Source organism: Fusarium solani, assembly GCF_023522795.1.
Source record: "Fusarium solani strain SB1 chromosome Unknown bctg00000001, whole genome shotgun sequence".
Classification (NCBI taxonomy): Eukaryota; Fungi; Ascomycota; class Sordariomycetes; order Hypocreales; family Nectriaceae; genus Fusarium; species Fusarium solani.
Window position 1 is genome coordinate 28,432 of NW_027072156.1, and position 13,346 is coordinate 41,777.

At 49.0% G+C, this 13,346-nt stretch overlaps 4 protein-coding genes across 4 annotated transcripts; 2 read left to right on the plus strand and 2 right to left on the minus strand.

Annotated features, from left to right (window-relative positions):
- Window positions 1-1,397: 1,397 nt before the first annotated feature.
- Window positions 1,398-2,232, minus strand: MRS44_002066 (uncharacterized protein; the record flags this gene model as incomplete). The annotated part of the gene is made up of 4 exons (XM_065622671.1): window positions 1,398-1,433; window positions 1,534-1,606; window positions 1,666-1,870; window positions 1,983-2,232. The coding sequence occupies 4 exons, from the start codon at window positions 2,230-2,232 to the stop codon at window positions 1,398-1,400; spliced, it is 564 nt and encodes a 187-aa protein (XP_065478743.1).
- Window positions 2,233-3,298: 1,066 nt separating this feature from the next.
- On the plus strand, window positions 3,299-4,429 carry MRS44_002067 (uncharacterized protein; the record flags this gene model as incomplete). The annotated part of the gene is made up of 2 exons (XM_046271527.1): window positions 3,299-3,894; window positions 3,943-4,429. 2 exons carry the CDS (start codon window positions 3,299-3,301, stop codon window positions 4,427-4,429), a joined length of 1,083 nt encoding a protein of 360 aa, XP_046126625.1.
- A 2,491-nt stretch (window positions 4,430-6,920) lies between these two features.
- On the plus strand, window positions 6,921-8,410 carry MRS44_002068 (uncharacterized protein; the record flags this gene model as incomplete). Its single annotated transcript, XM_046271545.2, has 4 exons — window positions 6,921-7,033; window positions 7,090-7,105; window positions 7,270-7,984; window positions 8,055-8,410. 4 exons carry the CDS (start codon window positions 6,921-6,923, stop codon window positions 8,408-8,410), a joined length of 1,200 nt encoding a protein of 399 aa, XP_046126626.2.
- Window positions 8,411-9,564: 1,154 nt separating this feature from the next.
- Window positions 9,565-10,793, minus strand: MRS44_002069 (uncharacterized protein; the record flags this gene model as incomplete). The annotated part of the gene is made up of 4 exons (XM_065622672.1): window positions 9,565-9,600; window positions 9,653-10,239; window positions 10,303-10,604; window positions 10,669-10,793. 4 exons carry the CDS (start codon window positions 10,791-10,793, stop codon window positions 9,565-9,567), a joined length of 1,050 nt encoding a protein of 349 aa, XP_065478744.1.
- Between the last annotated feature and the right edge of the window lie 2,553 nt (window positions 10,794-13,346).

Sequence of the window (13,346 nt, forward strand, 5' to 3'; positions counted from 1 at the left end):
GGGCCAACATACACCTCCTGTGGTATAACGACGGAGCCCAAACATTCCCCATATTACCGTCCCCTTTACAAACAAACATATGCTCGCATTTATTGGTGACTTCACGCAATCAAGAAGGGCAGAGTGTGTATAGTTTGGCCGCAACAGGTCACCTGTCGGTGCGGTCTTATGCGTAAACATGTGTTAGACCGTAGCGTCAGAGAGGGCCCATACGCGCTCCCCTGTAGGGAGGCAAGTATCTATATATTGTAGTAGTGCTATATACAGAGGGAAGGCGGGAGGGTAGAAATCGAGTCTTGACTGCGTGAGATGACGAGATACCTGCCGAGGCGAGCAATTGACTCCCCGTGAGGTGGTTGCAGGAGGGAAGAAATCCCCTCAGGAACCCCTCCGAGTCGGGAAGTCTATTCTGTAGTGTGGTCATCACGTGAGGTAACCCCAATAAAACCACTCCCTATGGGTCTTCAGAGCCTCCTCATTCAGCGCCTCGCCACTCGGCCCATCTCCTCAACAATGTTAGCGACGTCCCACCACGCTGACATGCAGAACAAAATGGTATCACTCTCTACGCAACCGGCCATCAGATACCTGGCATGCCACACGAGCAAGGCCGCAAAATATCATGGATTCTAGACAGAGTTGCCCGCTGTCATCCGTCTCCCCCCAAATCGAGCGGGCGGATGGCAAATAGGTACCTAGTGCAAGCCGAGCTTATCTAACTTCCGAAGATCCTTAGGAGATAAGTCCTTCGTGGGGTAGGTAGGTATATAAATAAAGATGCTGATTTCGTGGGAGTAGAGAAGAGTGAGGGTTGGCTGCTCACCTCTGCTAGAATTTTGATTATGAGCAAGATACGCGTTTTGGCATCTTGGTAGCGTTTTGGAAACGGGGCCCGTTTCTAGTCTATATTCCTGAGTATGGGCTCAATCCGGTCTTGCGTTGATAATCTTCCCCCTTACAAGGCGCTATACTATCTCTTCGTTTGCACAGCAGCCCAATAATTACTAGCTGTAGCTAGAATTTATCGTGACAACTCGATGTATATTCGATGGCGAGTTCACAGCCAGAACTCCGGTATGGGTATCTCTCTTCTCGCGCAGGATCGCTAGAGGTAACAGGTATCCTATGATAAAGAGAATCTTGCAGTTTCCCTCAAGCATCCAGCTTCAAGATCTTGATCGTGTGGTTTCTAATAAAGTCCAACTTGGTTGAACGGTTTTGGTGAAGAGATTCAACCCACTCCGCACCCTGTTGCATCATTACGAAAGGATAGTCGACAGAATATAAGATGCGATCCTCTCCAAGAACGCTCCGATGGAAATCGAGCAACTCAGTCCAGAAGTTACCGCTCATCGTCTCTCAGATATTCGTACGCCGGTATGAAGAAAATGGTCGTTTCATTGGCATTCCTTCCGGGACTCGGCGCGCAAGCACTATTACAGAGGTCAGTCGATCAATAATATTAGCATGCGTCCCAGTGCCCATATTCGTGCGTGTATAGGAGCCAGACACAAAGTACGAACACTTACTTACATCAATGCGCCAGAAATCGCTGGGAAGACGTTCACCCATGTGACCTACAATCACCTTCAGAGAAGGGAACCGACTAATGAAATGTTAGAATTTGGGCTCCATTGTGGCGATAAGGGGAGCTTACTCAAATACTCCATTTGTGCACAGGCCAGCGACATGATTGGAAAGGTAACAGCGAATTGATGCGAAGGCCCAAGTATCCAAGGCGCATGCGCAAAGTCGAGCCTATTTATCAGAGCAGTAGGGGGCCTCGGGTGGAGGTAGATAGGAACGTCCAGGTCAACGGCCATTTGCCAGAACGGATCGTATTCCGGCGAGTCGTAAAAATGAAGTGTGTCTGTGATTCATAAATTAGCCCTGGATTCTTCCCTCTCCCCCGGTTGCCAGCTATAGCACTCGGTGGTCTTGATAACCTGCTTCATGGATTCGCGTGAGGATGAAGCGCTTACTGTTGTCGGCGCAGGCCTGCCGGAAATCGTTCAATAGGGCGCCGTGGAAACCCAAGTCCTCGACACAACGACGAAGTTCGAGCGCTACCTGCGTGGCATTGTGCATAGACAAAGCTGCGAATGCTCCAAACCTGACCGTATTGTTTGAGATTGCCGCCGCAATCTCATTGTTGGCACGCGTGGCAACTTCTTTGGCGAGCTCGATGCTGGAAATACCTTGGATTCCAGGGGATGTCAATGAAAGTATCATATAGTCTACACCTGCTTCGTTTATTCAATGAACACGTTGGCTATGGATATCGGCAGGGTTGTTAAGTAGATCGTTGTAAGTTTGTCCTATGTTAGAAAGCGTAAGCACACCATAATGTATGATATTAGGACACTGCAAACCTGGAAGTGCTGAACCGCTGAGCGTAGATCAATAGTTAGCAATAACCATTAGAGGATTCTATGACTCTCACATGGTCGTATCTAGCTCTGGATACTCGAGGTTGAAGGATTTCTTTAGAAGAATTGATCTTTTACCAGTGTTGTTCCACTGCTTCGACAGCACGTTTGCAGCGCAGGCAACAAAAAGAAAAATTTGTGATTTCGCCATGTTTAGAAGAGGCTAATCCGAGTATTCAAGGTATTTCTGGTGCTCAATGGAGAAGCCAGAGCTTTTTATGCCTATGTTAGGGAGGTAGAAGACTCGATGCCTAGGCGAGAAGACAGGAGGCTGCTTCAACTTGCTTTAAAGTTCTTAATGTAATCAAAGCAGTATTACACATCAGGGTAGCTATGACGAGAAACAGTTAACGTTGTTGATTATAAATTCAAACTATCCCTGATGTAACATTTGGCGCAGGTTCCTGTATTTCTCTACCCCACCAACAGCGGCGCAGCCATAATACTACGTCTTTAAGTTTAATTAAAGCTTGTTTTTAGCTTTTCGGTAATAACTTAGGCTTCGTAGCTAGCCTAAAAATCTTCAGAACCCGCCCCGTAACCCTAGTGCAAGATAACTTGGCCGCGTCACCCCGTGAAACTGTCGTGAAGGGAGGTTATGAAAGCAAGAAGACACGTAATTGACCACGCCACGCCAAGATTCTGCGACACGATCTAACTTATTCTGATAGCTGAACTCCGAGGCTGATCTCTTCACTGTGTGGCGGAGAATATTGCCTAGTCGGCTTCAGCAGCTCCAGTCTCGCCCGACGCGCATTACCATCAACCTTGGGCTCACGAAGTATAAAGAGTAGAAGCCATGTAGCCCTGAAGTAAACTATTCGTTCGATATCAAAGCCATCTTCACTGCATAGCAGCCAGTCGCCACGATGCGTGTTTCCCATTTGATCCCCCTCGGACTCTTCGCTCAGGCTGTCGCCGCCATGGACATAGCCCTGGGCTTCAACTCTCCTCAACTCAACGAAAATAGAACCATTGACGAAATTTACCAGGACGCTTTAAAAGAAGGCGGCGTGGTCACCTGCTGGCATGGCGGCGACGAAATACTCCAACAGGCTGGCCTGAAACAAGCCTTCGAGACTCGATTTCCAGGCATGACTCTTAACATCACCGTCAACCGCTCCAAGTACCACAGTGTCAACCTTGATCGTCAGCTTGCTTCAGGAGATATGGAGGTTGATAGCATCATCCTCCAAGCCCTGCATGACTATCCTCGTTGGGAGCAAGAAGGCGCACTTTTACACTACGCACCGGTCAACTTCTACAAAGTGCTGGCACCCTTCCGCCACATCCGAGCTGCTTACTACGGGTTTGCCATCAACGCTTGGTCAACGATTTGGAATACTGAGAAGATTCCAAAACCCCCCAGAGAGTGGCCTGATTTTTTAAAGCCGGAATATAAGAACAAGCTAGTTCTCACCCACCCAAGTGACGATGACGCTATTGCCTATATATTCGACTTGGTGTAAGTAAGGCCCTCTTCTGTTTCTGAGCCTGTGTTGACGCATTACAGGATGCATCAATATGGCTACGAATGGTTTGACCGCCTCGTGGCTCAAAATCCGCGCTGGGTTCGTGGCACAGGGTCTCCCCTGGCGGTTTTGAGAGACGCAAACAGTACGCAGTCTGTGACATTCACGGCCTCCATTGGCTTGAGATCTTCCGGAGCTCTCAATGCTTCCTTCCCCACCCAAGGCAACTTCGTCAGCTGGCCTCGATCGGTTGCTATCCTCAAGGACGCCCCCCACCCTGAGGGCGCTAAACTTTTGAGCAACTTCCTGCTTAGTGACGAATTCCAGAATGGCATGTCACAGTGGAGCGCACGAGGTGATATCCCGGCGCCAGCAGGCTATCCAGGCATTCTGGGAATGAACACTACCAACTCCGCAGAGTATTTGCGTTTCATGTCAGATAGGGGACGGGTCGAGGCCCTCAGGATGCATTTCGAAGATCGACTCGGAATGCCTCAGGGGCCTAGCCCATTGGTCGATGACCTGTAAGGCGGTTTTTAGGGGGTTAGGGGCTGGGGACGCTGGTTTTCATTCGTGAACTGAGATCAAGGTGTCACCATGTCTACCTTTGCATTTCAGAGCAAACAGGCCTGATTCAGTCATGTTCACAAGGCGGGCTGAGGTTCTTCGCAGTTTTTCATAATTTAATTCATTGGACTCCTATTGTTGTTTTGTGCGGTATTTCCCTTCACCTGCCCAATCTAGTTGCGCAAAGGCCCCAGTTCCTTTGTCAATGACTGTGGTGCATTCAGCCTTTGATCGCAGAACCATTTGCATTCCCCCTCCTCGATCTTGCACGGCGAAAACGACAATATTCCTCCTTGATATTGCTACGCTTAAGTAGCAGAAAACGATATCAGTTAGCAAGGTGAGACCTACGATCATTGCTCCTCTGCTTGGATTGACCCCGGGAAGCGTGGCCTGTCCCGTCTTTTGTTCAAACTCGCCAACTGTACAGCACACCCGATTCAAGTACTGTATTCATCGTTATGCAGTCTGCCCTGAAAAGATCCAAGAACCATTTATTTCTCCTCGACTAAGGAACTGGGATATAGTTCCAAACACAAAAGGCTCTAATGATCAAATAATGGCATCCCGAGGAGTCTACTGTGCCTACCCAAGCCCGTTTGTTCCGGTAATGAAAGACGAAGCGCTTACAACTACTGAGACTCGGGGTGGCCGCAGCAACGAAAGGAGTTCTTGGCCCATACACATCTACAGATCATCTCTATGCTACATACTATCCCACTTAACTCAAGTGGTGGACCCTGTCTTCTTAGCGCTCATTTTTATCTCTTTTGCACTTTTCCTAGCAGCATACTTCATCCCAGGACGGTACGCATCCTTTGAGTCAATAACTCATTCGGTGGAAAGCTAATCTCGAATCTAGAGTGGAAGACGACGATAGCTCAACAGTATCCCGAAGAATTTCTCTGCGCTCTCAGAGAGACCGATGGTAGTTCGACAAGAAGTATAAAGTCTCAGAAGACGACCTAGAGGATTATACCATTACAAGAGGTGATCAATATGCTTAATATGAACTCCTGCCACCGCAGGTCATGCCTAGAGGTATTAGACGTTGGCCGGGGAGACATACGTAAACGAGCATACTTTAATAAAGAGTACTATGGATGGTATCTGACTAATCCCTGGAATCTGTGACATGTTCGTGTTGCGATTAGGATGCCGCGAGAAGGAAAATAACGAGGCCGCGGGTTGGTGCCGTTTAAGGGTTAGCCGGAATGATAGCCTTCTTCCTCTAATGAGCGACGTATGATGGAGAATTCAGCTTGGGAGGCGATGATTAGTTGTGATCATATGCGATGGCCACAGATGTTGACATTTGGCTGCAATCGCATACGTAGCCTAACACTCAGGCAAGAGTTTGTTTGGAAGAAGAGGGAAACGAGTCTACGTCGCGGACCAGTCGCCGACGTAGGTCTCTTGAGTCTGTAGATGAAAGGAACTAAATTTCTCTGTCCCTGTCGCATTCTATCATTCAGTTCCCTCCTTGCTCTCAGTTCATGCCTTCCTCCGAGGCGGAACGGGGCCTTTACTTGCTGTGATGTCCATACTTTCCTGGGTTCGATACGCATTCCTAACGAAAGCATTGTTGTATTTGCTAAAATCTCCGCCTCGTCCTTAGCTCCTTAGCTTCTGACCTCGAACAACTAAGCTGCATATTATCGAGACCTTGATATTCTTGCCATTAATCTTGCTCTCTCGTTTACGTCCCTTCTGAGTCCAGGGTCTTACTATTATGCGTTAGGGTTAGGCCTTTGCCGCCTCCTCTGTCGGCCTTTGGCAGCTAGTTTATTTCCGTTGCAAGGCATATATTACTTGTATCTTTGTTCTTGGTTTTCTCCCGCGAACTTGCCTAGAGGTCCCTATATCTCGTGGCTTATTCTTTGAATGAATGTCTGGATATTTTCTAGAGTAACCATGTAACCAGGGTTGGCAGAAGTGTTCTTGGATACAGTAGGATGCATACATGCTAGCCACGACACAATCTGAAGTGCATGTTATCCCTCCATCACAGCTCTGACCTAATGATCGGCACATCATCCAGCGCCACACCACAAAGCTAGTCATGCAGAGTCTAGACCCAGTGAGTGGCAGATATTTCGCGGCCTAAGCCCATAACTCATGTTCCACACCCAGGGTGCAGTGCTGCCGTCTCGAGCCAATGACAGCAACCATCGCAAAGCTACTCTCTTATTACGGCTGCCGCCATACCCGGCAGCCGTGGGACACGTTATGGCCCATCCGTCAAACATTTTAGGTCTAGTGCCATGTGCTCTGTCGCATGTCGCACTTCAGGCTGCCGCGGCAGAGCCAACGCCCCATGCTTAGTTGATGCCAAGCTTTTGCTAACACGAATGCCAAGACGAGCTTCAAATGTCTCTCGTAGGAGCCAAAACGAGAGTCGAGCTCTAATCTTACGACTAGTAAGTCACACAGCCGTTCTTGACCTCCCAAAATGGCCCCCCTATTAGCAATTCGAAAGCGTAAGCCCATAGAATTGTGCCCCGTCTACACGGATATCCGGCACGTTTTGGACGCTACGCGGCACACTGCCCGAAAGTATTTGCTGTTAGCAGCACGCTGTCACTATCTGTGCCATTCTGATGTGGAACTGATGCCGACAGCCGCGATCGCTCACTGGTATGGAAGCACCAATTCCTCAATCTCCATGCCCGTTTCTGCTTTGAGTCGCAATCCGGATTAAGACCGGCCTTGAATTGTTCATGGAACCTATAGCAGTTCCTATGGTACTCCCCATTTCCTCGGCGGTTATTACGTGGCCACCTGCTTCAACACTCCCGTAGTTCGGCCCCACTCCGCTGTCTGCCGAGGTTTCATATCACCGCGAGCATCAGTATATTAAACGTCCTAGCCAGTTTTTACAGCAAAAGATCTCAAGTTATTCATTGCTTAACTCTGTCGCGATAACAAACGTTGTGGGCTTTAAGATCCTCAGCATGACGCGCCCCTCGCACAACCCCTCGGTCAAGGTCGAACCTAAAATCGCGACCATTGAAAACCATCTTCTTTCAGACCTACTGCCCTACGGATCTGTGATGCTTGCATCTGGAACCATTCTCATGGCGCTGATTTCGAACCACCTAGAACGATGGGTGCTGAAAAAGCTATACGGCAGCGTCTACCAAGCCCTGGAAAACAGCGAGAATGAAAGGCGCCGCCGCTCCTTTACTTACTTCCACGTCGGCACAATAACCATGATCGCGCTCTTCTGCGTCGGGGTTTATCCCGTTATTTACTTTCTCGTTGGGAGGGCCAGGTTCTCCTCGCCGCCCGGTCGAGGCACTACAGTCACGGTGGGAGATATTTTGCTATTACTTGCCGAGATCTACAGTGCGTATTATCTCTTCGAGCTGTGTTTTCGTACCAAGTTCGCCAGCCCGATTAGCATTGCACACCACCTTGGGCTGCTCATCATCACACAGACGGCTTTGGCTCTCTTTGCCAACTTGCACGAACATCGCGATGCGACATTGGAATTTTACATGTGCATGGTTTGGGGTATGTCACCATCTCATCTCTGTAACTAAGGCGGCATTGAAGAATCCGACCGACAGCCGGCTTGATACAGGCTCTTTTGATGTTGTGGCAGAGTTGCCTGTCTTTGTTTCGATGATAATATGGCGCGTCAGACGCCAAGATCATCGTCTATTGACTTTCATGGCCCACGGCTGTTTTCTTTGGGTTGTTGTCGCGGCTATCGTCGAGACAGCCGCCACAATGTATCTGCTCATCCGATCTTGGGCTCGCTGGGGACTTGTATGGCGAACTGTCACACCCCTAATCTTTTCACTTTGGATCATAACACAACTATATGGTGCTTCTAGATTCATGAGGATGGCTAGGGCCGAGAAACGCAAATGGAAAAACGACACTCCGTCAAGCGAAGCGGACGAAGCCGGAGATAAGAGGGAGTGTGAACTATGAGTTGAAGACGCTGCCGTCCAACGCCTCCGAGCCTTATCGGACACGTAGCGGGAAGGTTACCTTGAGGAAGTCAAAATAGATAAATAGAAGAACTCAACTCCTTTGCAGAGAATCAGGGTTAGATGGCTATTCTTGTCAAGTTAAGATGGAACGATCCCGCTCTAAGTCTATGCTTTGACTTTGGCTCCTCTCGTAGACAAGTGACTCTGTTCTTAGGACAGACTGACTTCCAAAAGCGTATAGTCACTTTAACCTCACCGCTGGCACTCTTTCGTCGCCGCTTGGCTCTATCTCGTCTTACGTGGCCTCCTCTGCTGAACTTCCTGGGGTGGCTGCAGCCTGCAAGGGGAACACGATGAACTGTTAGTACGTAATTCTAGAAATAGTCCAAATGCTGGAACTTTAGGTCTTTCACTTAAAAGGTCACACTTGATCGTCGTTTCATAGTTTTTATCGACCCGCAGCGTCTGGATAGACGGCATCTTTGGGACGCGTTGGCAGGGGTGATTAGCTCAATGAAAGCTAAGTCATATCATTGAGGCTGAGCTCGGTAGATTCCCCACCTCAATTTAAGCGAGGACCCCTTTTTAGTCTGGATCGTTGACTCCGCCTCAGTTGGCCCAAGGGACTAATCAACGTGTGACCAAATACGGGTACCAAACGGTTGAGCATCGTGGAGGATCAAGCGGGGGATTCGGGGCACGCGTACCGCTAACCCGTTTCGACAACCCCTTTGAAGGCAAGGCTAAGAAATCCCGGGCTCACAGAAGACCGAGTTTCCAACTCATCGGGGTCCTCGTGTTGATGTTTATGGCGCCTTACAATACCATAGAGACGACCAGTATCAAGAGCCACGATTCATGAAAAATAGCTCAGCCTCTTATAGACTCTTGAATACACTAACAGGCGAAGGTATTTCCCATTAACTCATGTTTTTACAGAAAATTCAAGTACCGTTGTTAATCTAAGAAGTAGCCTTGTGGATGACGATTTGGTCCATTTGTTTTGCCGGTTTCAAATCCTCCAGATCATATATCATGGCATTGAGAGCGCTGGTCAATTATTCACATTAATTCGCAGAGGCTATTGGTCCATATATCATTGGTCCATGATTACTAGATACTTTTCCCATACATTATTACATTCTTAGACATTTAAATGTCTGAGCGGGTAGGTGAAACGACTCGCATCTATGAAGTTATTTTGTTTGTCGTGGTGAAACCCTGCGTGCAGCCAACTCACGAACGCATCCTGCATGAGTTGAAGCAAGTCTTTGGCAGGATAGTCCTTGTGAAACCAGTGATGGCGGACAAAGACTCCACCGCATGTCTTATCGCCAATGTAGGGGGCGCCATTTCCGCCCATGCATGGTATCATGACAACCTCCTCTGTTGAATTATAATCGTACCGGACATAATTCGAGAAAGCGGCTTGCTCGTGGGCCCAATCTTTCGCCCAGCGCTTACATCCTTTGTATTTTTTGTCCGTGGGACATTGCTCCCAGTTGTGGAAGAGTTCTTGTGTTCGGTTGCTCTGCTGAGCGATGATAAAGCCTGTATTCTGCATTACTCGGCCACTGGTGTCGCGGTTTCTTGGGGAGTTCGGGTCGCTAGCCATAGCGACGAGAGTGTTGTCTGTCACGTTCCATAGACTCATCAGCCACTCGAAGGGCATCTCCGGATACATAAAGATGGCATCGGCGTCAAGGAAAACAACGATTTCGTGAGTCTTGAGCGCTTCTTTGATCATTGGGACCTTGACCCAGGTCCCATGGCGATTGGGGTATGGAGGAGCTCGGATGAATCGGTAATCGTACCCGTGAATCATAGCTGAATCAGACGAGAAAAGTCAGCTGGATACTCTTTTAGAGACGCGAAGCGGGTAGAAGATACCATAGAGGTAGTGATTCATCATTCCAGCAGTCCTCCCTGTCATTTCCTTGGAGTTCAAGGTCGATTCGTTCATCATAGCGCCAGGGCCTGTGTCGAGCCGCGTATCGACATCCAAGATGAGCAGCTTCTTGCCCAAGGGCTGCTGCCAATGATGTGTGCCATGTGGAATCTCGTAGTGATATCCTTCTTTTGTCAAGAAGTGTGTAATATTGATATCGTGGATAAAAGGCGTCCATAGATCATGCATCAGCTGCGGCGTGTGTTCGGCGAGTCTCGCTGGGAGCGGGGGTGAAAAGGATGTGCTAGTAAAGTCAATTGTTTGAACGGGTCAAAAACAGGTGAGCTGAATGAGTGTAACTGACTTACTGGAAAAGCGAGTGGTTTGCTGGCGAGAGATAAAACTCCCATATGTGTATTACTAGGCCGAAAATCAGTAGGGTGAACATGGCAAGCAGGGTACGCTTTCGCCGGTTGGCCTGGCCCTGCAACATTTTGTCCGTCTATGAACAGTTGGCGCTCGTATTCTCTGCATCAATGCAAGAGTTCCGAGCGATGCCAAAGAATATACCCGGCACGGCTAAGGCCCTAATTATGAGGGGCAGGCTGGACGCCACTTTCTGTACGAAGGTAAATAATAAATCTTTACGGTGCCATGACGCGGTAAATCGGCACAAGCTAGCTCTGGACCAGTTAAGCCGCGACATGTCGCCGTTGTGGCTAACACACCGAGACCGCCATCGCATCCATATGTTTACATGTGAATGTTCTAGAACCCTCAGGCCTTCAGCAAGCATGTTACTTCAATTGCGCTAAGGAACCTTGTCGAAGCCGGCTTCCCGGCGACCTGTCTCTTGGAGTGCGGACAGGCTTGTGGAGCCCGATCCCTGTCGGTGTACGTTAAGAAATACATATATCCAAAACTGAATATTACTCTGACATAAGTACTTACTAGCAGTGGCCCTAACGGCATCGATATCTTCTGACAACATACCTGTCCGGCGGCTCAAAACTTGCGAGGCTTGCGATGAATGGGGCAGAGAAGATACTTTCAATGCTTCGAGACGGGGGGCATGGTTAGAGCTGGTGGGATGATGTGAAGGTCAGCCACAAGATGCTTAATACATTGAATTCGAGTCTTCCCGCCCCAGCGAGCATAAGTTAGGAAGACTACGTCCAATTATCTACTCCGAAGATTCAAGGTCTCCGTAATTGCCCCTTCTATAATAGCTTAGCTACTTTTGTCAAGTTAGTAGTAGAATGGATTGTGCTAAGAAAAGCCCCCCAGACCACTAACAGCACCCGGTTAAGGACGTATATGCAAGCGACAAGCCCTACTATCCCCAAGCCAAACCAAGCCCACGGTTTATCTCCCAGCCACATGAATGCTTGAGCATCTTCTCGATGCCAAGTGGCAGATTCAAGGTCGGTCATGTAGGGTGTTAATTGAGATGGACTAATGACCTTTACTGTTGGTGAGGGCAGCGAAGGCTGCACAAGCAAGTAATCCTCCACCACTAGACTAAGGAAGAGCGGTCCAGAAGATACCATAATGGCGCTGTAGGGTTGCAGACGAGCCCAGAGCCGAGTTATCCTGTGAAAGGCGGGTAGTTGAGAGATGGCGGCTGCAAATGCTGGATGCCTCGCAGATGATATCATAAAATCGTTGGTTACGCCGGTGGGTAGGGTTGCTTTAAATAAAGCAGTGTGTGCCGCTGTGTCAGTCTCGATTTGGTGTATCGGGACGGCCTCGTTACAAAAGGTATCCATATCGAGATATACTCCGCCATAATGATAGAGAACGAAGTAGCGGATAGAGTCTGCGCGCTGGATAGGGAACGCGTAGTTATCCCAGGTATCCAGGAACCAGGGGTATTCGGAGGACAGAAAGTAGCGAGCCCGCTCATCAGTCCAGAGCTAGAACAAACAGCATGTTAGAACCTGGCATGTCTGAGGAGCTGTTGTCGGTGAATGGCCTTCTTGAAGTGAAATACCTTATACTCAAAATCGGAGTAAGCATTGATACAACTTCGTTGCGAGTGAACCCATACGTCCGGAATCGTCTCGTTGGCACAAGTTTGGTGTAAAATTCGCGGTACCTTACGTCGATCCGGGCGATCAAAAATTCTCGGTGTACCCTGGCGAGTCAGGGTGACTTGAGGCCTAAATAGTGCTTCGTTCTGGCGTAGCAGGGTAATAAGCGGATGGAGAGTATGAAGTAGTAGCCCAATGATTACCAAGTCTATCAGGAGTAAACATACTGCGGCCGTTCCCAGTCGTGCGGACTTTAAGTAATTCCTTGACCATCTCCTAAAAGATCTAGGTTCCCATCCTAGGCGCTCTTCATCATATGGTGCGTCGTAGTTGACGAGGCTGGTGGCCAGCCGTCGGAGGTATTGCCAGATGGTTATCATCCCAGACAGATTTACAAGCCGAGAAATTAATGATGCCTTTGGAGCTGAATTTGTTTCCTGAGTGCGCACGTTTATGAGTTAATTGAACTGGTCATGGGCCGGGATAGCAAGGCGTCGTCATCACATCCCAGGTCGCTGTCAGTTCTGAAATGTAATTGGCCGAAGCAGGCCCGCGAATGTTAGCCCATGTATCGCCTGGCATAATGGCATGGCACGAAGCGTGAGAACCTCCGCGGTGTTTATCTCGCTCTCCAGCATGCTCTCTGATTAGCCGCGGCGCAGCCAACAGTGCAGACCTTTGCTTCCACCTGCTACGGCCACGACAAAAAATTTGCATCACTCGTTGGAGGACCATTACGCGTCTCGAGGCTTTAGCCACCCGGCACCGCGTCAAGGGAGGCTGTCACTCCCTGGCGGCTGCATTGATTGGTTACGGACGGGACTCCGGCACCTGAGGGACTACGGCACCTGAGATTTCAAGTTACGAAAACCTTCAAAATGGCTCACATGTTGGGTCTATGGCCTGCTTTTGGTAACCTTGTACTGATGCGCTGACCGCTATTCTGAATACTGACTGGGAATTATCTGGTGCAGCTTCCAATGCAGCTAGATCTGTGCACGTTATTATCCTCA